General features: G+C 39.5%; 1 protein-coding gene across 3 annotated transcripts; it reads left to right on the top strand.

Annotated features, from left to right (window-relative positions):
* On the top strand, window positions 1-27,097 carry bmf1 (BCL2 modifying factor 1). Of its 3 annotated transcripts, XM_053510558.1 has the most exons (5): window positions 5,336-5,490; window positions 11,376-11,421; window positions 12,028-12,224; window positions 13,344-13,510; window positions 22,604-27,097. In XM_053510558.1, exons 2-5 carry the CDS (start codon window positions 11,417-11,419, stop codon window positions 22,721-22,723), a joined length of 489 nt encoding a protein of 162 aa, XP_053366533.1. In that variant the 5' UTR covers window positions 5,336-5,490; window positions 11,376-11,416; the 3' UTR covers window positions 22,724-27,097. The 3 variants fall into 3 exon arrangements, with proteins under 3 accessions (XP_053366535.1, XP_053366533.1, XP_053366534.1); XM_053510560.1 differs by lacking the exons at window positions 5,336-5,490; window positions 11,376-11,421 and adding an exon at window positions 1-122; XM_053510559.1 differs by lacking the exon at window positions 11,376-11,421.
* The last annotated feature ends 28 nt before the right edge of the window (window positions 27,098-27,125 follow it).

Below are 27,125 nucleotides of genomic sequence, written 5' to 3'. Positions count from 1 at the left end.
ATTTAATTTGGCATCAGTTTTACACCGGATGCCCTTGCTGACGCACCATGTGCCATTTTTATCGGGGCTTGGGACGGGCACTGGGAGTGCACTGACTTGGCTGAAAGACTTCTATCATAAAGGTAAAGATTTTCCCAGTGTACTTACAGGGCATATAATGCAAAACAGACTATTATAAATTTGAAGCACAAAATTATATTTAGAAATAGTCAGGAGCTCCAGTCATTATGGACAGAAGCGTTTTATGTTTCTAATCAGTTTAAGTTATAAATTTCAGACTCCGATTTTGCCTTACTTGCTGGCTTCACTCAGCATGAGCTCATTATTGTTTCACGACTATGTTTGAATTCTTTCCCGTTTTAAACCTTTTCACCTCTGAGACTGGTTGGAAATGTGTCAGTGGCCTTGGTCTGAACTTGTTGAACATTTTGGCAAAGCTCCAGCAAACTCCAAATGAACCCTGCTGCTGTCCCTTCTGTGGGTTAGGAGAGAAGGGGGACATAACAGGCAGGGTCATTTGACAAAGAAGGACAATTTCACACTTGGTTGATGAGGGTGGGTTTAAAGGGGACCAGTTTTTCTTCTAACTCTCAAAGCTAAAAAGTTTGATGCATGTAAAAAAATATATATCTTTATATATTAATATATCAACTATAACAGGCATTGCATTTTTGCACAGTTTTCACCACTAGCAGTATTTATGTTGTCTTAAATATTTGCACTGTAGTGTATTATAAGTAGGTGTACTAAGTAAGTGAGTAGTAATGATAATTTGTTTCATGTCATTGTAAATAATATAGAAGCTTTAAAAAGTCCACTTTTATGAGGGGTATATAGTATGGAAAGGTCAATTCAACCTCAATTTCTGACTGACTATGTTGTTGTTAGTCTTTCAGCTGCTTGTGGACCATAGCTATTGTTTAATGGTACAACATATTGCTTTTATTATGTTTTAATGAATAAGGATCATTTTACAGCTTTTCAAAATCTTTCTTTCCTTAAGTGTCATACATTCACTTACCATGAACTTCCAATGATGTCACTGCAGTGCCAATTAATGTGTGTGTGTGTGTGTGTGTGTGTGTGTGTGTGTGTGTCTGCATAGTGGGGAATTGTCTCTTTAGATTGTCAGAGAATGTTGAGTTGCACTCTGCCCCAGCTGTCCAATTGTTTATTGATTAGTTGTACCCCCAGGGGGCAGAGAGGGTCAGATCATAACATCCAACGCCTGCCCTTCTGCCCTGGTGGAGCAATAGCTACTGCAGAATTCCACAGAGGCATGAACAGGGCTGCCACTGGGGAAAGAGAATTCTCTTTCTTAAACCAGGCTCTTTTTACAATCAGATAAGTTTAGCAGAGAATTCAAAGGGGCTTATGGGATGTACATGAAATAATGTAAATTATTATTGCTTAATACACCATGGACATTTTTGAAAAGTCTTGCAATAATTATTTTAGTGACTGATTTTCCATTTATTACTGGGACCGCTGTATATTTATAGTAACTATGTTACAGATCAGGTGGCATGGTGGCACAACACAGCATTTCTGCCTCACAACTCCAGGTTCCCTGGTGTGATCCTCAGCTCACGTTACTGACTGTGGAGTTTCCCATATTCTCCCTATGTCCATGTGGATTTGCTCAATGTTTTCAAGGCTTACTCACAACACCAATACCTGTTGGTATGAGCAACACGAAAGTGCTGTGTGATATGTGTGTCTAGTGTTCAGATACACAATGAGCATGAACAGGCATATTTCTTTTACATATACAACTTTTACTTTGGTAAAATAAATATTGACATTGTGACATTCAAGATAAATTTCCCCCTACATTACACATTTTGGTTGCACGAGTTCTTAAAAATGTATCAGATAATTTTTTAATTTTAGATCATGAGAACTAAAAGGATACTGACAGTACCTTATAAATGCAAATTACAGTCTTGCAGCATAGCTGATCATGCATTTGTGCATAATGGTGTTCATGACAAACTGCATATGTGATATATATGATTTTCCCGCATTCTAATCACGTGTGACAGCTCGCTTGCGTTCAGCCTTATCGCCGCTGTGGGAATTTCCCTTCCACGTGCCTGATCACACGAGATGGAGGCGGGATCAAAACAAACAACCTGATTGGCTACAAAACACTGACCACCGAATCTTAAAGGTACAGTTAATCATTTCGATTGGACCACTGAGTTTCTGATCAACTTCTTTATACCCTCAGGAATATATATTTTTTTTCGAACAGTGCATTCTAAAAGATGAGAAACTTTTATTAATTTACTAGTTAATATGTACCATTTAATGAAATTAACATATAAATATGACAGTAGTATGAGAAGAATAGAAAGATGTATGATATTATATGGCAGTTAATCAGTAATATCAATTAAATGTGCAAAAATGCTGAAGTACAGATAGTAGTATTTCAGGGCATTGTACAAAATACAAATTAGTGATCGAAGCACATCCACTGTTGTTCAACTGTGCCCTTTTTAAAACTCTAACTAAATTATGGTAGCAAAGTGTAGTATTATGTTTCCTCAAAAGATGTCAGTAGTCACACCATCATTGATGCCATCATCATCACTATCATTTTTAGTTCATATATTTTTATGTTGCAGTGTGTATACATTTTTGGGCCTCTATATATGTTTCCATCACGAGGGTCCCTGGTTTGATCTTGAGCATAGGTGAATTTCAAGTTCTTGTGCATGTTCTCCTTGTTTCTGTGTGTTTCCTCTGGGTTCACCAATTTGTGCCATCTCTACAAAGGAGATAGGGATAAGAAAAATTGGCCTGAGGTGTAAATGAGTGTGTAAATGTTTGTCTGTGTTGCCTTGTGCATATTGCTCACTGAGTAATATCGACAAAATCAGCGAGTATACAATTAATGGAACTTTATTCTATTGCATGCATTTTATGTGCAAAAGAAGAATTAGGTACTGCTCAGAAGTGTAGGTTAGGTTTGGCTGTATATTTTTAATTATGTTCTGAATTTATATTTCTGTAAAGTGGCTTTGTGACAATGTGCAGCAATAACTATGGTGGTACTGTGGCTTAGTGGTTAGCACTGTCGCATTGCATCTCCAGGTTCAGTTCCTGCCTCCGGCTTGCATGTTCTCCCTGTGCTTGGTGGATTTCCTCTAGGTACTCTGGTTTCTTCCACAGTCCAATAGTAGGCTAATTGGCGTTTCCAAATTCTATAACAAAGTTTTAAAACAGGTGGGATGGTGGCTTAGTAGTTGCCACTGTCACCTTTGCACCTCCAGGGCCTGGAATTCAAATTCAAGATTTATTTTTCACATACACAGTCATACACAGGATGATATGAAGTGAAATGCTTATACGACTGCTGTTGATCTCAATATTACAAAAAAATAAGAGAATTAAAAAAACTTTTACATTTACATATAATACAGCAATAAGAATAAAAATGAAACGAAAATATCAAAATAAGATAGAAATATAAAGAAGTTAAAGATAGAAATAGAAAAATTTATATAGTAAAATGAAATATAATAGAATTGCAGTTTAAGTTCACAGTGTGCAAAATGTGCAAATGTGCAAATGTCCCATGTGTGAACATAAGTGTGTGTCCTAGTAAAGAGTAAAAGTTTGTTGTCCTGAGGTGTGCAAAATGTGCAAGCGTGTAAGTGTTAGGTCCTATGTGGTGTTGTGATTGAGAGCTTGTATAGCCGTCGGGAAGAAGCTCCTCCTTAGTCTCTCTGTGTTGGCCTTCAGGGAGCGGAAGCTGACTGCGACAGAGAGAACAGTCCATTGTTGGGATGGCTAAGGTCTTTCACTATCTTCCTGGCCTTAGTCCAGCACCGCTTGTTGTAGATCGATTGAAGGTCAGGGAGCTTGGTACAGATGATGCGTTCAGCTGATCGGACCACCCTCTGTAGGGCTTGCCTGTCCTGTATAGTGCTGTTCCCAGACCAGGTTGAGTTGTTTTCCATCAGGATGCTCTCTATGGTGCAGGAGTAGAAGTTCCTGAGCACCTTAGAGGGCAGTCTAAATTCCCTCAAGCGCCTGAGGTGGTAGAGATGCTGCCGGGCCTTTTTCACCACAGTGTTGATGTGACAGGACCATGACAGGTCCTGTGTGATGTGAACACTGAGGTATCGGAAGCTGTCCACTCTCTCCAGTGGGCTCTTATTGATGGTGGGGGTCTGATAGTTCCTCTCCTGCTTAGTTGTAAAGTTCACTATTAGCTTCTTTGTCTTGCTGACGTTCAGGAGGAGATTTTTCCTCTGGCACCAGTTGTCCAAATTTCCAATCTTCTCAGGGTAGGCCGTCTCGTCATTGTCAGAGATCAGGCCAACCACGACAGTGTTGTCAGCAAACTTAATGATGGTGGTTGAGTTCGTAGTGGCTACGCAGTCATAGGTGTACAAAGAGTACAGCAGGGGGCTCAGAACACAACCCTGGGGGACTCCAGTGCTGAGAGTGAGGGAGGCCGAGACATGTCCGCCCTCATGTACTGCCTGAGGTCTGGCAGTTAGGAAGTTGGAGATCCACTGACACAGAGGTCCCAGGTACTCCAGCTTGGTGGTGAGTGTATAGGGAATTATGGCATTAAATGCTGAGCTGTGGTCGACAAAGAACATTTTAACATAATTTCCCTTCCGAGTGTCCAGGTGAGTGAGTGATGTGTGGATTGATTTCTACCTTGGGGTCTGTGTGTGTAAAGTTTGCGTGTTCTCCCCTTGCTTGGTGGGTTAGCTCTGGGTGCTCCGGTTTCCTCCCAAAAGACAAAAGACTGCAGATTAAACTAATAGCTATTCCCAAATTGCCTGTAGTGTGTGAGTGCGTATGTGAGGGTATGCTTTGTGATGGATTGACACCCTGTCCAAAGAGAGAGTGATTGCATGTACTGTACATTTACATTTAGCAGATGCTCTCATCCAGAGTGACTTACAAAAATGCTTTGAATTTTCCATCACTGGATAGCTCCTTATCCTGGTTATTAGATTACTAACTATGTACTGTTGGGAAGAGTGTTTTTTGTGTGTGTGTTGGATTAACCCAAATATCTAAGTCATTTATTGTTTCAAATGAATGCGGATACACAGGATAAATGGGATGAAATCTGTTTGTGTTTGTGCGAACCATCAAAACAAATAACGCTTCATTAAAGAATAAATAAACCTTATCAAAGTATATACCAGAATATCAAATGATCGATTTGTCTTTAAAGAACAAAACAGTGCGGTGTGGCTTTAAGAAGGGTTTGTTTGTTGTCTTGAGTTGCGTCACGCATTGGGGGCGGAGTCATGACGTTGATAGAAAAGAAACGAGCGTGCCGGAGGCTGGACTGCAGAATAAAAGTTGTTGAAGGAGGAAAGAGGAGCAGCATATTGACCTGACTTTACTCCGATCTTATCCCGTCTGTGGTTATACCACCGGCCAAGCTTATTCGCCTGCCCTTCTATAAGACTCAGAAACACCACGGATCTGAACGGAGCCGGAGCAGAGGTAGATCTCACTCACTACACTGGGCAGGGCGTTGCTCTTATAGTTTGTATGATTTTGTAACTTAAAATATAACTTAACTAGGACAAAGAAAGTGGACAGGATGGGTTTTTAGAGTTCATTTATTTTTGCTTTATTTTATCTGTAAGCTGAGACAAAAAAAAAAAAAAAAGCCAGGATGTGTGTGTTTGTGTGATTTCGGTTTTATGTGGCTGTGTTGTGACATGTGTAATCTAAATGACACACGGATGTAAACACCCGGTGAATGCTATAGTGTAGCCTAAAGCACCGGTCCTTTCATGAAAACCCTCCGGATAATCTGTGCAGAGGCAATCTGTGATTATGATAAAGGATCTCAGTCTTATATTAAAAAGCTATACAGAATTCAGTTCTACATTAATTCTAGCTTTAATGCCACCAGTGATTTGATGTTAGGTAAAGGGGTATATGGTTATATATAACTTGCACTTTACTGCCAGAATGTGCTGCTGTGTCGCGAATCACATTCGGTGCGTTATTTCAGGTGTCGGGGAAAAAGTTTTAAGCCCGCCGAAAATTATCTGACATCCCTTTAATAGCGCGCGAGCTATGAAAGAATCGGATTTATTATGAGAACATTGAGTCGGTACATGAGTCGATGCATGCCGGTTTTCTTGGTTAAAACGGCTGTAATGTCTGTAAAAACTGGCACGTTTTTTCTATTATTAAGATACTAAAAATCACTTGCATAATAAATAATAACCAACATATAATTTCGAAAATGAAAAGTCGTTGTTTATTTGAGCTAAAGTCAAGCGCGGTATAAACTCATTTGCTTTGCAAAATGAAGCTGATTCTCAGCGCTCACGGAACTCCCACGACTGTTACACTCACGTTACAGACCTAAGAATTATTATTACAACGTACAATATTACGCTCTCCTTAACCCGAGGCGTGGTCAGCAATTAATTTAAGGACGCAACATTACAGACACAGTGATTTATTGGAGTTAATCTATTTTTTACGCGCTTCCTTAAATGAATCCTTGACCACGCGGCTAGGTGTCAGAGCAGGACGAGCGGCGACGGCACTGATTGGCGGTTTAACATTGACATGAAAAGCTACTCTTTAAAAAAAAAATATTTAGATAACATATTAGGGAAAAAATCTTTTAATGTCTACACATCGTTTTTGCCTTCTGCAATAAAATACCAGCACTTCAACTCCCTGTCACATTCAGCTCGCTGTGCTGTGTGCTAGCCGGCTGCTAGCGATTAAACAGAAACGGGGGCCCTGATTGGTTACTCACATTTTCACCATAGCAACGAGTAACCAATAAAATATGAATCAAATAAAGTTAGGGTCGCGTGCGTTTGCCGTTGGGCGGTATTTAAGAAAGGGGACAGGGGTGGCTCAGTTCTTAAGGCATTGGACTACCGTCCAGAAAGTCCCAGAATCAAGCCCCACCACCACATCGCCTATGTTGGGCCCTCGAGCAAGGCCCTTAATCCTCAACTGCTTAGATATATAATAATCTAAAAATGTAAGTCTATTTGCCAAATGCTGTAAATGGGTCGTCATGGTGGCTCAAGATGAACATTATCATTATAACACATGCAGTAGTGCAATCACTGTGCAAAAAAACATGCTATTTACTGTATAATCTGCACGCACAATCCATCCCAATACTGAGTGATATATGGTGTGGTACATTGTGCCCTGAGGTGGTGGCCAAGTTTCCTTCAACGACTATTCAAACGAATGAGAGGTGCTTGTGCAGTGCTACTGTTTATTTAGCATTTCCTCAGCAACCACGTCCTGTGTGTGTGTGTGTGTGTGTGAGAGAAATGAAAGAGAGGTGAAAAAAAGAGTATGCTGTGTCTTTTGTGACCTCTGGCGATGGTTCTAACATTGTTAAATTAATAGTCTCAGTGTTGGCAGTTATGTTCAGGAGAATGTCTGGGAAAAAAAAGCAATTTGGCATGTCAAGTAACAGTTACATGAAAATTTGTTTCATGTAAAATAAACATTTGCTAAAGAGATTTCAAATAGATTAGAGTGCTTATTGGGAACAGCGGTGATGAGTGATTGGTCATTTGAAATATTGTTGATTTGGTTGTTTGAAATATTACCGAGCAGTCATTTGTCATTTGAAATATTGGCAATCAGTGATTGGTTGTTTGACATATTGGCGATCATGGATTGGTTGTTCGAAATATCAGTGATCAGTGATTGCCACTATCTCACCAATGTAGCGGTGAAAAAATGTGGTAAAAAAAAAAATTATACAGTAATGTATCGTTATTCTTCTGTATCATGATTCATGTATACGCCACAATGACTCCAAAACCCCTTATTTTTTAAATGATTTTTTAAATTCATATATGTTTGCATTTGAGGTACATGTGTACACAGTTCACATATAGGCATGCAGTGTGGTAGGAGCAAATTATTTCCTAATTGTATTTTCCCAATTTTAACTTCTGTAAATTCAATATCGACTTGGGGTATTTATAAAATTCTGATACTTATAGAATTGCAATTCAGATCGAATTGGCTCATAGGTATCGTGATATCATATTGGGTGGACCCTGATGATTCCCGTCCCTACGATATGCAGTGGTTGGGAACAAAGGCTCATGCAAGCACAATTCAATCTAACTTTACTTCTGGAAAAAAATTTTTCACAACTGGTATAACAGTATGCTGAGAAGAGAGCCAGCATACTGTTATACCAGTGCTCACAAGTGCTCGACATGCTGCTATGTAAATTTGCCATTGAGCAATTTTGTTAAAATGTGTAACTGAATTTGGAGTTTCTAAGTCATTTGAAGTTTATAATACTGTCAATAACAATTAACAAAGGTTTTGGGAGGTCAAATTATGGTTGCATGTGGCCCTTTGCTTGTATGTATAATGTATGGGCAGTTTTGCTGCATAGTGATGTACAGTGACTCCAAGGTATCAGAGTGTACATTTTAGGTCAAAGTCCCTAAATCTCCCACATTTCGCATTTTCTCTCCAGATGCTTTAGTCTGTACTGATGATCTGTAAGATAAGCTAGAATGGATCTGCTATGGACTGCTTTCCCATTTCAATACAGTACAGTAGTGCCCATTACCCCTCTTTTTTTTTTTTAACTTTCTGATACCATGTTATGTGCATGATAGGACATGGGATGAAAACCTGTTCTTATTTATCTGTTGTTCAATATTACACCTACATAAAATGACATAAAGTGTATTGAAAAATTAAGACCAATACTAGGGAGATATCAGTTATTTTATTGTATTAGATCAGTACATATTGAAAAAGTGATGATTCATGAGTGTCACATTGACGAGAGTGATAAGTTTCTGCACTCTAAGCACAAACACACATGCTTAGAGCGCAGGGCAGCAGAGGGAGCTGTACATTGCTTGCTTCAATGCGGACTCATTCACAGTTTCGATGGGATCTGAACAAAGCGAACCTGTAGTTCACACCCTCTCCATAATGATCTCAGAGTACACACGTAAAGCACGATTTGTATTTGTGAAAGTAAAGCACGTACAAGCTGTAAACTTTTAGACACGACACATGCCTTCACTTTCAGTTTAGAAATTAATGGCATATATGTATTGACATGTTTTTTTTTTTTCTTTTCTTTGAAAAGCATGCTTTTCATGTCAGTTCAAAATGTAGTGTGTTTTTGGTTTCATTTCTATTCTTCACATCATTATTATTTTTATTATGTTTAGACAGCAACAGTCTCAATTTCTGACAAGGGCCTATTAGTGTCAGAAACTGTATGTACCTATTAAACTGCAGCCAGCATGCCCCGGTCCTGACCGAAACCCAGTCATGGAAAAACTTCTGTTTGTTTCTGTGTGTTTGTTTTACTTGCACTGTGTCTTGTGTGGCAGATTGACAATGACGCCTCATGTCTCTTCTGGAGATAAATAGCTACTGCTCACTCGGAATTGTCATGATCCGCAAAAACTACACAGTCTCTACCACACAACACGGAAAATGTAGGAGACACGCTTGTTGCCTCTGCCTTGCTCAGTCTCCAAAAGGTTAAATATAGTAAACCAGTTGTCTAACCACAGCCTCATGGTGTGGTTTCATGGCCACTATTTATCTAAATGAGTACCACAAGCTAGGCTAATCTTAACTGTTGTTACGATGCTCTGGGTCTGGCCTCCATACATTTTCTCTCCAGTGGTGCTGTTACTAGAGACTGAGGCATTGATTTGTTTTGGTCAAGTGTGCATTACAAACACAGGCTTCATATTGTGGTTGCACGTTTATGTGTGTGTATGTTCCCAGTCTAGGGGTGTGGCCAAATGGGTGATCCCGGGTGGCAAATGCCCCCTTGAAATAAACATTGGCAACCCCAACTCTGACCGCAAGTCCTATCTCTTGAGAGATCTATTACTCATATGTGCTTGATAAATCTGTAGTGAGTCATTTTTGAATGATGTTTTGATAAAACTCTGTAAATATTAGGAACTGTATTGACAGTACAGCAAGTACAGTCATTGTGCAGCCATTTATTTTGAACTAACGTTCAGCAAATGTTGTTAAATTCTGCAACTATTCTTGTCCAAAGCATCATTTGGGGACAATGCTGGGGTTATTACATGCTATATGTTTTTAAGATGGCCACCATGCATATTCAAAAAACCAGCCTTTGGTGCAATACCATTTGAAAAGGGCAGAGACAAAGCAAATGTTCCATTTTGCTTGACAGGTCCTGTCATCAGTAAGACTAGAGTTGTGTGCTCCGTGTTGTCTTAACAGTTGGTTTTATGTTCCTGTTAACTATCCAGTTTGGTGTCTTGGTTTCTACCCAGCCTGCTTCAAACCCTGTCAACTCCAGCATCTTCACTTACACTTGTTTGTACCAAGATTAATAGCAGAATAAGTGGTAGAAGAGGGTATATTAGTGTTGTTGAGGTGTGTTTTGGCTCTGAGCTTCCCCCTGGTGGATAGACTCTTTAATCATCCAGGTGTACAAAAGGTATACTGAGTACTATGTGAACTTTACTGTTTGCATAGTCACTCCTGACTTGAAATTCTGTCTCCTCAACTTGATGTTCCTTCACTGTCTACGCAGTGACGTTGAATCAACAGGACTGCTCAAGGCATAACAGTAAACAAAGGAGCACTTCTTCCATTGAAATAAATTAAGCAGTGCATATCAACCGATCAGCCATAACATTATGACCAGCCACCATTATTGAGTAGATACGCCGTCGCCCCCAGCCCCCCACCACCAAATCAATAATGCACTGTGTGTTATGACATCTTTCTACACAGCCAGCTTTCTCAACCTTTCCCTCAATTTGAGCTACACTAGCCCATTTATTAAATTGTACACAGACTTCGTTCCCCATCTGCATCAGTGAGCCTTGGCCACCAATGACCACCATTTCACTGGTTTTCCTTCCTTGGATCTCTTTTGGTGTGTCTTGACCACTGCAGACAAGGAATGTCTCACAAGAGCTGCAGTTTTGGAGTTGCTTTGACCCAGTCATTACAACTTGGCCCTTGACAAAATCATTAAAATCCTTACACTTGGCCTTTTTTTTCTGCTTCCATCACATCAACTTCAGGGGAAAAGATTCAGTTGTCGCCCACCCACTTACAGCCGCCATTGTAAGATGTTCCGAGGGTACAGTGATTAGGACATACCGAAAGGGATTCAGGGAAGGAAAACCGGTGAACTAGTAACAGGGTCATGAGTGGGCACCGCTAATTGATGCACTGTTCGCTTAATATGCCTCAACATACGGATATTTTCACTTCAATGTTTATAATCTATAACACTGGCTATACATTTAGCTGTTTGAAGAGGTAAATACACTTCACGCATCATAGAGGCATCCATGTTCTGTTTTCTACTTTGTATGTCAAATATGCAGAAATCGAAAATGATGTCAGACTAACCTGCGAGTTGCTGCTTATGAGGTAAGTAAAATGTGGCAGAGGATATGCATAGTAATCAAGATCAATTTGCACTTGATAAGTGATCGCTGATAAGTGTTCGAAAATAAAATCACAGAGCCAGGAATGTCTACATGGTTGTTGCACACAAAAAATTAGATATGTACTTTTTTAACTTTATTGTAAGCGAATGTTTTAGTGCCTCATATGACCATAACGTGTATGTGTGTGTATATACAAAATATATTTTACAGTAGGTTGTTTCTGTGCTAGGGACTCGACAGTTTACCTAAAAGCTATTTGTCCCTTTTCCAAAAAGTATTTTGTAACATGCTAGGTCCATTTCCTGGTTTTGCATTTTGCACTTAGTCAGTATTTGGCTTTGTTCGGTTTTAGCGGAGGAAGACAGGAGTAACTGCTTCCTGTTATACTGAAGAAAAAATAAAGGCGCAAAACCCTGTTCCCACCTAAACAGGATATACCAAGTTAAAACAGGGTTGTGTAAAGGCACTGTATAAAGGCACTTGTCACTTGTTGCTCTTCTCCACTGATGCTACTCATAAATACATGTCACTGTTACTGTAGGGATTTGATTATGACTGATTGACTCAGCAATTTTCTTGGTTGCAGGTGGAGACGGTGCAAGATCCTGCTCATGGAGGAGGATGAAGATGATGTATTTGGGCCTGTCTCACAGTGCTGGCCTTCGTCCAACAGGGAGATAAAGCAGGAGGACCACAGCACGCAGACCCCAGGGAGCCCCGTGGCCCGGCTAAATGGCATGCTGCCCTGCGGTGTGGCCGATGAGCCCAGACGCCTCTTCTATGGTAAACCTGATCTTCATAAAAATGAGATGGAGACAGGATTAGAGTTGATGGCAGAGACAAACTTTAGAAACACAAAATTACAACCTGTTTGGCAAGAATTAAAACAACTACTTGATTCGTTAGGGAAAAAAAAAAGTGCCTTGAGTCACTGAAATCAGTCTGCCCTCCCTCTCACACTACGAGTTTGTTTAAGCACAAGAGTGGCATTACAGGCAGCATATACTGTAGTGGTTAGTTCTCTATTTTAGCACTTACGCATTGGTAAAGTACCATTATTACATTTCTTATGTTAATAGAGTACGCCGAAACTCAGTGAGAGATTGAATCACCTGTAAGAGCAACCTGTGTGTCTCTCTCGTCCGCTCCCCTGTCTCCCCTGTGGCGTCTGATTGTCCTGGCCTCTTCAGCTTTTATTACTTGTGTGTGTGTACTTAGTCGCTTTGCAATTCAAATGACTGCACGCAAGGGTTGTTCTGCTGGCTCTGGGCCCAGGCATGGACATCAAGACAGCTTACAACCTGACTGCACTGTTTCATTTGTTTATGTTTGTGCTCTTAGAGAGTTTTTTCTCTTATAATAGTTCAAGCCAAATGGACGAAATTAGCACATGAGTTCTTTCCCATTTTAAATGCAGCAGCCTTGGCTCAAACACCAGCTTCCTGTTCAACTTCTCTGAACGTTTTTGCCCATGACCTTTTCTGACTCATGCCTTCTTGTGATGTAACGCCTTCGGTTTGATGCCTTCATTTGGCTTTTCATGATTTGCAATTTTTACGGATTATTTTTTCAAACTTATAAGCCTGAGGTGTAAAAACCACAAGAAACAGGAAATTCGATTTTTGGAGTCTTGATTTATTTTGTTGCCTTAAAGCATACATACACTGGAAAGAGAACAATCTGTCAGTGTAATACTTTTAATTCCTGCTACTTTGCTGTACATTGCCCTAGTTGTTCAGATGATAAGGTTGGATGTGGACTGTAGATATCCAGGCGATGTTTAGTGATAACACTAACAGCTGTGTTGGTGAGTATTATGTGGTCCCTTGATACCTAGCTTGTTGTGTTGCAGCTTTGAACATTTGTTCTCTCTTTCTCTCTTTTTTTTCTATCCCTGACTAGGTAGCGCAGGATTGCTATTACTGACGCCGTCTGCTCGTACTGACCGCGTCGAGGGCGCCATGTTTCCTGAGAACCAGCCTCACCGGCGGCCTGCACACAGCGTGGAGGCTCAGATTGGCCAGAAACTCCAGATGATTGGAGACCAATTCTATCAAGAGCACATGTTGGTGAGTCCCATCATGCTCCCCGTTTCTGACTGGGCAATACCTTGCGCCTCTGTTCTTATTGGGAATGGGTGATGTATATCATAGTACAGCATCCACCTCCTAACCCCATTTAGGAACATAAAAACATTGGTGATAAACATCATATATGTGCAGTGAGAAGCAGAGCATCACACATCTTATCTTAGTTCCTGCCCAAAAGGTTAGTGGTGATGATATCAGTAGCTGTGTGAGCAGCTAAAACCACATAATGTCATGCTCCTTGTACCACGACCTTTCTTTTTCTTGACATTTATGCCATACCTTTTTTACTTATATATACCCAAGTACCACCATAGTTCAACTGTTGGGCCCTTGACCCTGAACTGATCAGATGTATAATGAGATAAAAGTGTAAATCGCTCTGGATGAGTACGTCTGCCAATACCTATAGATGTAAAATGTTGGGGGGGCGAACAGTGGTTTATAGGGGAGTAGTGGGGTACTTCTCCTTAGTGCTGTAGTTTGGAACAAAAGCTTAACATCCTACCAGTCTTGAGTGCAATTTACCCAGGGGCATATTTTTGTGTCATGAATTTGTCTCTCCCTCACACTCTTTTTCTCTCTCTCTTCCTTTTTATTAATCTCTCCTACCACACTAAAACTCAGCTCATACTATCCTTCTAGCTTCCTGTTTATAGTTCTCTTTTCCCTTTGTGTATGTGTGTGTGTGCGCGCCTTTGTTTGTGTGCGAGCATGTGCTCGTGTGCGGGTGTATACATGTGCGTGCATTTCACTGTGTGTATCCCCATAACTCACCATGTCTGTCTGTCTGCCTGTCCGTCTGTCTGTCATTGTGTGGTGGGTTTGTCATATAACAAACAGACAGCAGCGATCAGCTGAGAGTGTTGACTGACTCTGTGACTGAACGTGCACTCTAGCCAAGAATAATGCCTCTTTGTTCAGATCAATGCTACACTGTTGTATTAGTGTCACGCGTACTTAAAAAGAGAGGCTGCGCGTGTGTTTACACGCACTGGCAGTGTGCAAGCATGTTATGAAAAGTGCAGTGTATCACGAAACCATCAGCTGGCAGTTTCTAATTAGTGTTGTTGTTTTTTTTGTTTTTTTTGCACAATGTCTGTTATATGGTAAAGCTCTTAATCATCTTTATCTCTTTACAAACTCTTTTTTTTTTTTCTCTCTCTGTCTTGGTCTCTCTTCCGCTCGCACTCTCATTCAGATACAAACACACACACACGCACACCTACACACAAACAGGGAAGAGGTGAGAAAGTGAGGTAGAAGGAGCGGTAAGCCAAGGCTTGGTCTGAATAGATGTGGTTAGTATGACTCCAGTGAAGCCTTCTCAGTGCTGAGAAAACTAGCATGAGATAATCAAATTAGCCACACTTACACACAACGTTAAGGAACAAGCAGCAATAAGGCAACGACACTACCGCCAGCTTGATGGCATGTGTTTATATATATACATACATACACACACTTATATACATATATTCACATACACTGAACACTGTGCCAGGTCCTGTTTCTGAAAAAGAGAGGTAACCATACTTTTGCACTGATCTCTGGGACAAGGACCGACTTTTTTAGAGTAGTATTAGTCAACCTGCTTTCTTTAGTTTGCCACAACAGATGTGTATACGTCCATACAAGGGTACAATGTGCAGGGCAGAGTGTTAACCGATAGCCTCAGCTCAGGCTAATTGACTCGAGAGGCCATGCGGGAGCTCAGAGATTATGACTCGCACTCTCTCGGGCCACTTTACGCCACCTTACGCCAAGTTGATGACTGATCCCAAAGCAACCTGAACCCAAATCTATTAGCCTGCATTTAGTGTGTGTGTGTGTGTGTGTGTGTCTGTGCTTCTCCATCATGTAATTTACTCTGTAATGTCAAAGTACGGAGGCTGCCTCAGGCTGTAATCATTGCAACTCTTTATCTTATTAAAAAAAAAAATCTGTGTTTGCTTTTATTTACTGCTGTCGTTATTTGCACCTCATTCTACATGTCATGTCATAAGATGACAAGTGAATATGAAAAACGTAACATGTTGACTGCTCGGGCTCAATTCATGTTTTTTTTTTTAATATGCATATATTTTATTATAATTCATGTTAATATAAGGGGTGTTCAAATCAAACCAGGACTTTTGATTGTGTAGAATAACAAAACCATATGATCCCATTCTACACTAATGCACTTATTGCATTACGAAGTCTTCTCAGTACGCCTGAGCCGTGTTTGGACTGTCTGCTTCTCGTCTGAAACGCTGGCCTCCCAGGAACTCCTGTGATGGCCCAGAAGTGTGGAAATGGCTTGAATCAAGGTCAGGACTACCACAGGGGATGTGGCAATAACTCCCAGACAAGTTCCTGTAACATGCAAGCAATGTTGTTGAATGGTTGTGTGAAGAGTTGCGTCACCTCTGCAAGTTAGTGGCAAGTCCGTCTATTTTCAAGAATCAGGACTTCCACTTGCAAGATGTTTCACAGAAATGACCTCGGCCTACTGCCCGTAAAGGTCTCATCACTGGACTGTGTTTAAAGTTCTCTGTAAATATCCGTCGCTTTTACGCCTCGATTCATGAGAAATTTCATCCCAAGTCCCGCTTTGACTTGAACACCTGGTGTATGTTTTTAGAAGATGCATCCTTGTATGCTATGTAACATCAATTTTAATAAAAGCATGACATAAAAATATTTAATGATATAGAGGAAAAAAGTGTAACTTCTTTTACATCAAACTTTAAATCCTTTCCATCTAACTATTTTTTTTTTTTTCTTTGTTAAAATTTTAATCAATAGTGAGAGTAATGAAAATGAGTAATTAACTAACGCTATACGGTGTGATTAGAACCTGTAGGGGACAGAGACTTCACCCCCAAAGCCTTGGCTGGGCTCGTTTATCACCACAAGCCTTCCTTATCAGTTACTCGTCTCGAGATTTGACGCCGGCAGTGACACTTCAGTTTCGAATGAGTCAGACATGACAAAGAATAGTCTGTTGTTCCCACGAGCCCCCTGATGAGCTGTTAGTGCAGCGCTGGCAGGCTGCTCAGCCCGAAATGAAGCTTTTCTGTACAGAGTCTGATAGGAACGGTCGCTGCTGACAGATAAATTGCTGCTCTTGACAGGTTTGTGATGAGACCCCGAGGCAGTCGGAGTTATTATCTGTGCAGGGCCATGTTTCCAGGAGCTTTCTTTGGGGGTTTGCTATTATGTGTGTTTTTTTTTTTATTATTCTTATTTTTGTTCAGTTACAGGGCACTTTGTTCAGAAGGCAGACATGTGCGTTGGGTTTCATATACTACTACTTCCTGTGTGTGTGTGTGTGTGTGTGTGTGTGTGTGTGTTTGTGTGTGTGTGTGTGTGTGTGTGTAAGAGCGTAAGCATGCACTTCTGTTTACCAGCACTCCAGAGAAAAGGGGATGTTTTTTAAGAGACAGGTTTCCTGTCAGACAATTTGTGTTAAAAAAAAAAAAAAAAAAAAACGGTTTACTTTTTTTTTTTTTTTTTTTAAAGGGACAAAAGTTGGGGAAAAACAACAAACATTTTAAAGTCTGCTGCTTGTTCCTGCAACCATTTTCCCCAACTGTAATATGAAGCTGTCAGCCAGCCATTGGGCAAGTGTAAGTGTGTGTGTGTGTGTGTGTGTTTACACACTTCAGGAAATGAAAAATAGTATGATGTGTATTATATTAATATGATTTCATATTATTCATCATATAAATATAGAATGTATAGCAATACATTTAGCATTAAAATATTTATGCAAGTTTTTCTTTTCCTAAACTGGATACAGTATAGTGCAATTTTCTTGAGCCACCCCTTATTTATTCATCTTAATTGATATAGATTACATTAAAGAAACTGGAACAGATGTTTTATTGTCATAGGCCACAAAGTGACTAAGATAACCTCAGCAGCAACCTCATTTCCCCTCTCGTCTGTTCCTCGACATTCAGCATCAGCAGTATCCTAATCACCAGTCTGATTATCTGCCTGCGTTTCTCACTGGTTCATGCCTTAAGTTAGATTATTTTTTTTTCTTTTTTCTAATATTTGGATGATTCATAGGTAGGGTGGCACGGTGGCTTAGTGGTTAACACTTTCGTCTTGCACCTCCGGCATCCGGGTTCGATTCCCGCCTCGGGTCTGTGTGCATTGAGTTTGCATGTTCTCTCCGTGCATGGTGGGTTTCCTCCGGGTATTCCGGTTTCCTCCCACAGATTGACTGCCACTCTGAAATAGCCTGCAGTTTGTGAATGAGCATGTGAGTGTGTGTGTGTGTGTGTGTATGTTTGTGCGCTGCGTTGGGTTGGCACACTGTCCAGGATGTCCCCCGCCTCGTGCGTGAGCGAGTGACTCATAGGTCACTGCGTGGCCTAACAAATAAAAAATATTTATCTGAAACTAGTCAGAAACAGGGAGTGAACTGAAAATAAGGGACAAAAACATCCTTTAGGAAGCCTGAAGAAAATTTTTTTAAAACTACATTAGACAATCTTCCAAGATAGTCTGGCTCTTTGGAAGCAAAATATGAAGAAATAAGTGTATGTGTATTTACATATCAGAACTATATCCAAAGATTATGTATGATCTGAGATGTGTGTGGAGTTTACAGTAAGTTGTAGATAGTGCTGATTCTGCACATCATTATTTTCCCCCTTGGGGCACCAGGTGTCTAACTGCCAGCTCCTGTCATGGATAGCCCCAGTGATTTATAAATTGCAGACGGGTCTCCAGCGGGTCTGGTGACATTTTACAGCGTGTATCTGTTTGTGGTTATTGCTGCTGCTGTTGTGATAAGAGTTGGCTCTTGGGAGCTCTGCAGCTGATGGCGAGCCTGCACGCACGGCTGATAGGAAGCCCGCAGGAGTGACGGGTGACGTCTGCCTCAACTCCACCGCTTATCTCTGTTTTAAATTTAGCCTTTGACTCATTTTGACAGTTAGTCATGTGGAACAGAGTCTCTCACTCTCTCACACATAAACAGATAGACATAGACATACACACACCCACACCCACACACACACAGACATTGCGTGCCACACTGTTTTGGGTGGGAAACCATGTGTGTCTGCGTTTAAAGGTCACTCTTGGGGATGTTTGACTTCTTGCTAACCCTTGTGTTGTCGGTTCTGCGGAATAAACCGAAGGCTGCTGTAACACACCTAACCTGTTAAAATACTCTTGAAACTCTGGAGTCATCATTCTAAATGGCTTAGATCGAAATCATTCTTAGCATAGAGTACAGTCAGGGTGTGCTGTACTTATCATGTAGCACAAGTTACCAGGACTGAAGATGCTTTCAGACTTTTCCTCACTCTAATGTCAGTGCAAGGTTTAAATTTTTATTTAAAGTTATAAATAGAGTTTCAAAAAGGGCGGCACACGGCTTAGTGGTTAACACTGTTGCCTCGCACCTTCAGGGTCCGGGTTCAGTTCCCGCCTCGGGGTCCGTGTGCATGGAGTTTGCAGGTCCCCCCGTGCCTGATAGGTTTCTGCCGTGTACTCCTGTTTCCTCCCACAGTCCAAAGACATTAGGACCAGAGAAGTATGAAACCCAGGATTGAACCTCGGACCCTGTGGCTGTGAGTGCCACTATGATATCCTGACATTATTTCATTGCCAGAATTGCTAAATTGAGATATAACAACGTCCAGTGGGTGAAAGCTTCAATATTATTTTTGTTATGAAGCCAAATACAGTGTGATGTCACTTCCTTAAACAGTCCGAATATGTAAACTGACCTATGAGGACAAACGAAGAGCTCTTGGTGTAAGCCCTTGCACAACACATTGCAATGCCTGCAGCAATCTGCATCAGTCATTGCTTCTTATCTCTTAACAGTAAAAAAAAAAAAGATAAGAGTTGTGCTAAATAGGCCCGAGGTCTGTGTTTATTTGTTCTAGCCAAATCTTTGGAAGTTTCTAATCAGCCATGTGTGTTTGCTTTATACAAAGTTTACCATTTTACTACAACTTTCTAACTGCTTAATAACAAAGTTTCTATACTAAACAGTGTATGTCCAGTGGTCTTTACACTGTCTATACATCAGGACCCTTTCCAGATTTTTGTAGTGTTGCACCTGCAACCGATTGAACTTGATCTACATAGCAAAGCTCTGTGCGAGGAAAATAAACATAGACAGAACACAGATAACACGTATATAAACATGTATAAAGAATAACAGAACACAGTTATTAGTGTAAGAACTCCCTTTATTACTCTATATAACCCCTTGCTACATTAACACACTCATCCCAGCGTTTCACTAGTGCTTGGACACTATTAAGGGAGAACGTTTTCTCAGTACACCGAAGCCATGATCGATCTTTCTGCTTTATGTCTGAAATGCTGGCCTCCCAGGAACTCCTTTAATGGCCCAAAAAAGTGGAAATAGTTTAAAGCGAGGTTGGGAAGGTACAGGGGATGTGTACTTGGGAGGCCAGCATTTCAACAGTGAAGTAAGCAGTCTGATCCCATGAGCATTCAGCGAGTGGGAACGCCTGATCCTTGAAAATCGAGGGATAACTTGTCCCTAACTTACGGAAGAGACTCATTTGTCTGTGGGAACTGCACACAGTCATTCACAAACACCACTTTCGCATTACTGGAACTCTGCTGGGAGTTATTGCCACATGTCATGCCAAATGTCTGAGGTCACCATGAAAACAAAGCACTTTTTTCATTTAAAATTGGAAATAAACAGAAGGTTTTAGAATAGTGAAATAGTTCAAACAAAGAAAGTACATGTACAATGTCTTGAATACTTAATATTACAAACATCCATGTCACAATCAAAGCATCAAGAGCTTCTGTTAATGTTTGGAATGAAAAACAAGTGTGATTTGAATCTGCGTAATCTGTAGATTTTTGCATAAATCAGGCTTTCCACTCGCTGAATTTTCACAGAAATTACTGGGCTCAGAGTCACCTCAGTCTACTCTAGTACTAGTAAGGGTCGCATCACTGTGCTGTGTCTTCTGTAAATGTCAATTGGTTTTACTCCATCCACGAGAAGTCCCTGTATGACTTGAACACCCCATGTAAATATAATGTGCCTAATGGCTTCCGATACTCGCAGCAGCTGTGTGTGATAATGGCACATTTAATGTGGATAACAAGATGACGGAGGAAATATGGAAGCAAAATAGTCTCATTAATAATTCACACAAAAGACACGTGCACACATTCGCATCCCAATTCACGTGCGCGGAAAAAATATCAATTCACAAAAAAACAAGTCACGTGCACAAAATAAATTCATAATATACGTTTCACAAATGCAAAACTACTGTGTACAAAATTTTTCAATGTTTAAAATTCACGAGTGTATCATGGACTGTGAATGTGAAAATTTGAGCTGTTAATGAAATAAAAGCAAATCTGGTGGCCTTTGAATATATCATAATACCCTGTGGCCCATAGAAACATCTATTCTCCAAATTAAAAACTGTAACTGTGACTATCTTGATTAACAAACATGTAATGAGGGTGAAGTGTTCATAAAGATGATAAAGTGGTTAGCTGTGTAATTTTCGGCGAAGTTCATTAATGAACATTATGAAATAAAGTAATAACTTACACGTGCATCCCATACGAGATATTTTGATTTAACATTTAACATTTTAAATGTTAATGTTCGAGGTATTATTAAACTGCAAAATAATAATTTTTTTTAATCAGTTTGTTATGCATTTCCTCAATCCATCACTGCATGTTTATAATGCAAGTAGATCAGGGTATTTTAAAATTGAGATTAATTATGATTAATCACAGACTATGGCTGTGATTTAACTAGATAAAAAATTTTAATTGATTGACAGCACTAATATAAACACAATCATACAGCATTATGAAGAGGGCAAGTCACTGTAAATTAAAACATGAATGCAATAGAAAGGATCATTACAGTTAGCCTTAAAATGGTATCGACAGAACTGTGAAGAGGTCGTACGCTGTCTAACTTCATGCATGTGTCTGCTATAGCTCGAATGTGAACTTGATGAAAGTTCTTATCTTTGGTTATGCCTTGTCTAACCCTGCATCCACACCAACAGGGACAAAACGCTCATGACGCTTGTGGTCGGGTATGGTAACCGCTGTCGCTGTCACTTGTGGGTGTGCCCTGTGTGAATGTCTTTTCTCTAGATGAGCGTGCATACAACACACTGTTTTACTCCTACACATGACCTTATTAGCCTTGTCGAAAAAAATATATATTTTTTTAAATCTTTTTGTAAAACCTGCAAAAATAATTAATGCATGGAGTTGAGTAGGAATTTAATGCAGGTACATCATTTATATAGGATCAAATAACATGTTGTTTGTCTTTCTTTTGCCAGGATAGTGGCTTAGTATTGCACACCTACATACACAACAAGCAGTAAATCCTGTCGCGTTTTTCTGTGTGCGTGTGTCCAGAGCACTTTAATCCCATTCACTGCAATTTTTGTCTTGTGCATGAACCCTGATGGTATTATCCTCTAAATCTCTTCAGATCCACTTGGGCACGAGAGAATCGAATGCGATTAAGCCATGCATCATTTACAGCTTAAGTGTGATATTTAACTATGGCACAGCTTCAGGTGACAGCAGGATCATGTATACTGTGTTAAGACCCTGATCAAGTGTTGTCTGTGTTAAAGACTGTAATTTACTCTTACGTACAGGAGACGAAAGCGGTTTCTGATGGAGGATTAATATTGTGGTTACACCATGGAATCATTTTACTCCGAGTTGCTCTAAAAATAATATTTATAATACGCCTAGAATAATTTTAATTGCCTGCATTTCGAAATGAAATCTTGTGCCTTCACTTAAAATGTTTCCCTTTTTGAAAGTCACTGTCAGTCTCTGTGTCATGCAGTGTTTTTGTGTCAGACAGACTGCCTCTGTTGTGGAAACATCAGCACAGATCCGGCGTCTGGTTTTCAGTCACACGTTTTGCCTGCTGCCCCCATCTCACCCTGCCTGCATGATATAACCCAAATACTGTACTGTATGTGTGCGAGATCCTTTTTGGATCCAGTCCTGACTTCCCCTCTCTCTCTCTCTTTTTTTTTTTTTCTTTTTTTTTTTTAGCAACATCAAAACCAAAGGAATCAGTGGCCGTTTTGGTTGCGTCTGGCCTCAGCGTTGTACACGCTCCTGTTCAACGGCGAGCCAGCGGTTCACAGGAGGAGACCGGAGGATCGCAGGTGAGATGGCCACCGTGACACGATCGTCCCCCTCCGCTCATTGGCACTGTTCGACTTTCAACACGGGTTTTTAGAGGAAGAAAACAGGAAGGGAGACGATCTCCGCGGGACGGGGACCTTCTTCTCTTTTTTCCCTCTTCCTTTCAAGAAGATGCCATGGTGTTATCGAGATTATTTTTCATACAAGACTTGTTGAGGAATTTTTGTACAATATTTTCTGTCTTCGAATTTTGCTTGCACTTCCGTACGTGTACATATTTTGAATAAACCCTCATCCTGGGAATGCCTTATCATTTTCAGCCACTGCAGAAAGACTGATAAATGCTGAATGTGGACTGAAGAAGACAAAAGTGGTGGTTTGGAAAGGGTTTTTTATTTTCTTCTTCAATTTCCTACACCTAAAATCTTCCAGGACACCAATCAGCGTGACTAATCTCCAAAGAGTTTTGCACCTCTGTATGTCTGCTTTTATAGCATTTTCTAATAGTCTTTTTTTTTTTTTTTTTTTTTTTTTTTTTAAATATGCTTTTTCTCACAACAAGTAGTGGGAATAGGAAGTAGACAAACCTCTACTACTTGAATTTGGTGGGTCTCATTGATGAGCTTGTCAATAATCAGCAAGCGAGATCACCAAATAGCTAGATGCCTAGAGGTGACGCGTGTCATCATCTCCATTAAGCCTGAAGAACAAGAGTGCAGTGCCTATTGTGATAAACTTCCTCAGATATTCAGACAAGGTTTCAGTAAGCCTGATTGCTTAGTTGCCTGTTTGCCTCCCGGTTGTCAATGGAAAATCACTGTGGGTTTTTAGTCTACAAGTTTAACACCAAAAAAACCTCAGTACTGATTCTCACCATATGTTCAGGTTGTTAAAAAAAAAAAAAAAAAAAAAAAATCACTGATTTTTCTACTGAACGTTTTTACTTACCACTGGTCCTCTCTCTTGGCTGGATGTTGAACATCATTGTGGCCACTCGTTTTCTCAGCCACAGAGCAATACCGTTTTTGTCAAGTGGCTGCATTTTTCCTCAGGATACTCGGGTGTTTTTCTTTTTTTTTTCTTATTCACAGAATTTCAACTTGTATTTGTGCTTTTTTTTTTATATACCTTCCAGATGATGGACATTTCAGTGGGTTAAATGTTTATTTTTGTTTGTTGTTGTTGTGCTTTTTTTATTATAATTATAATTTTTTTTTAATAACCACTACTTTTGCCTATTTTAGATAAGGACCTTCTTCTGTAAATTGTTAGTAAGAATTTTTTAAAGACACTGATTGATTTGTAATGCTGTTTTTTGTTGTTGTTGTTGTTGTTTTTCTTTTTGCTTGTAGAGCTTTTTATTTTTTTAAGGAGTGATGTATATGTTGTGAGACTCGGTTTTCCAATTTTCAGGATTTTTCTTCTTGTTACACATACATTGTTGGCCAAAAGTATTGAGGCAAAAGTGAAATTTAGTGATTTAATGACATTCTCCAAAAAAGATGTCTGCAGTACTCTGTTGTCACTTGCGCAATCAATCCCTTCTTGATTTGCATAAACAGTAAAGAATTTCTTGACTGCTACTGCCCTCCTCACAAATGCCCAACAGTTTTCCATTGGGATTAGGTCTGGTGATGATCCAGGCCATGGCTCTAGACACTGAATACCATTATCACATACACACTTTTTCAGTTTATTAGGACAACTTTTCAGCCGAATAGGCTAGAACTAATTAGAGAAATCCCCTGTTTTGTGCACAGGGAGAACTATAATACATGGCATATGTTGTCTTAATACTTTTGGCCATCCTGTATATTTATACCAGAAAGTACAGGGTTATGATTAGATTTGATATGAAGGGACCTACAATAGTTTACTTTTAAAGCATTAAACAAAAGCTCTAAAGTAATTTTAGAGTCTAACTCAAATTAGAATTTGCATTATTGATTTGCATATGTACTACTTTTACAAAAACAAACAAAAAAAAAGCTTAACTGTATTAACTGCAGTCCTACGATTACACAGGTACACAGGCATGGTACAAAACGTTTCAAGTTCTTGTCAATGAATAGTGTTGCCAGCTGTGGGTGTGAGAGTGAGTGAGTGAGTGTGTGTTAATGTGGGGCACAGGCTACTTTTCAAGCATGGTGAATGTCCAAAGAAATGCTGACCGTTTGTTTCCTGCAGAACGTGAACGCTGAGCCAGTGACTGTAGCCCTCACAAGCCAGTAGCTATCATTCTCACGTGACCTAGTCTCCATCTTTATACCTTCACTCCTTGTTGGATTTTTCTTTCTTTAATTTGTAATTTATATATATTGTCCTTTTTATTTATTTCTTTGTATATTGATCAAGTGCTACTGTATAGGTTGTGTGCAATTTTTTTTTTGTCTGTTTTCCTGCCACTTTTGTTTTAGTCTTGGATGTGTCTTGTGTATTGTCTTGTTCCTCACCCTGTGAATTAATAGGGTGAAAGGGTTTTTGAATCATGTTTCATTATAACTTCCTGAATTCCTTTTAACATTACTTTTAAGGTTATGAAAAGTATACCAAGAGAAGTCCATGGAGAAATTATATTCTACATTGTCCTACAATACTGTATTGTACAGATTGGAGTGATTTTTGTTTTTTTATTTTATGAACTATGAAGGGAGATGGATTTAAACAATTTTTTTTTATACCAGCCATTGTTTTGAAGGGATCTGTTGTCCTCACGTCTTGGTTTCCTCTAAAGAACGTGAATGGTAATGACAAAAAAATGGAAGGAAATGTAACATTACTCAGTATACAGGATTTCCCCAAAGTTTTTATTCATGCATAAGGGAGATTAACATTCATGTATTGTCCGCTGGTAATTTTGAATTTCAAATGCATTCTTTTTTTTTAAAATGAGCTTTAAAAATGAACACAACATGAACCAAGTATGAATATGTTTGGAAGGCATTTTACTAAAAACTGTTAATCCCCCCTATGTATGAGGCCTTGTGGTACTTCCTGCTATATACAGTACCTACCAGACTGAAGAAATGCAACAGCATTGAAGGCATGTGAAGGTACCACTTCTAGATGGATGACAAATTAAAGATAAATTCAAAAGAGGCTCAGTTATGCTCGTAAAGGAACATTTGCTGGCCACTTGTCCCCTTAGAGGGGGTCACTGAGGATCACTGGACGTGCTTTATTTTCTGTTTTGGTGGCTTTTGGTCAGCTATCACATTTGATTTGTCACCTCCCTATCTTATATTGCAGTAAATATCATTTCAACCTATAATTTTAAAATCATTTGAAACAGAAATGTCCCCGAAAACATGTTCTGCTCATAAAGCGACATAATGGTGAAAGCTTGTGGTCACCATTCTCTTTGACCTCATTGCCATGATGCTCACTGTCGCCTACCAGGTTTAAAAACTTCTAAACCCTCCAATATGGTGTTAAATCTGTAAATATTTCTCATTGACGCAAACAGGGTAGGAAGAATCAATCAAGACACTGGGCCATGTTAATGAGTTAGCTCTCTTTTGTCACTGTAGCCACTATTTTCTTGATTTGCATGCACTGGAAATAATTTTGTACCATTTTTGTCCAATTTCATAGTTTTGTTCTTATATTCCAGTGTTCTACTAAGTTGCCTCTCCTGGTGGCATTCTCCTATATTACTTCAGGTGACAGGCACAAGTAATATGTAATTTTCCTTGTACTCAAAGGATTGCAAGCACACCATGGTGACCAGTATTAGTTTAATGAAGTGGTTTGTACAGAGGAAGGATGAGGAGCTGAGGTCTCACCACCCCTATCAGCTGTTCAAAGAATTCAAGGGTTAAGAGAATATTGACCAGTCTCTTTGACCGAAACCAGCAGTATCATGAAAAGTATTTTGATTTCTAATTTCCCCAATTAGGTGTAGTAATGTTTGAGGTATTAATTATACTTGCATCTGGGTTTTAATTAATCCAATTTTGTTTTTCATGTTAAAAGGAACAATAAAAACAAACAATTTCTATCAATTGGCATTGGTAATTAGAAACTTTTTTTTTTTTTTTAATTGCCAGAAACCTGTTATTAATGCAGTTATTGTAAAGTTTTATTATGGAGATGCCTAAAAGCCTTTTAGTTAAAAATAAAAAAAAACGTCTTGAGGCTCACAATTCTCTGTATACCAAGAAATGGGACCCAGCGAAATGTAGCATTTGTTGTAAACATTGAAATGTGTGTCTTCGAGACTGTACTGTGCACTCTGGAACTTGTAGTTTTTTTATGTTTTGATACAGTATAGAAGTTTTAGACAATGTTATATAGTGCAATATGCTGTATATAAGAGCTTTGCTCTACAAAAACGATTTCTGACTTTTTTTCATTGGTACATTTTTTTTTTTTTCATTAAAATTGTATTAAAGCCTGCATTGCTCTGGAATGTGTTTATTATTAA

The sequence above is a fragment of the Clarias gariepinus genome, chromosome 13 (genome assembly GCF_024256425.1).
Source record: "Clarias gariepinus isolate MV-2021 ecotype Netherlands chromosome 13, CGAR_prim_01v2, whole genome shotgun sequence".
Classification (NCBI taxonomy): Eukaryota; Metazoa; Chordata; class Actinopteri; order Siluriformes; family Clariidae; genus Clarias; species Clarias gariepinus.
The sequence above is the reverse complement of the archived record's forward strand: the minus strand, read 5'-3'. Positions and strand labels throughout refer to the sequence as shown.

Bases quoted from the DNA above. Each gene is read 5' to 3' on its own strand.
- bmf1 (XM_053510558.1), top strand. The intron at 12,225-13,343 runs GTAAACCTGATC...ATCCCTGACTAG, and splicing joins GCCCAGACGCCTCTTCTATG to GTAGCGCAGGATTGCTATTA. The intron at 13,511-22,603 runs GTGAGTCCCATC...TTTTTTTTTTAG, and splicing joins TCTATCAAGAGCACATGTTG to CAACATCAAAACCAAAGGAA.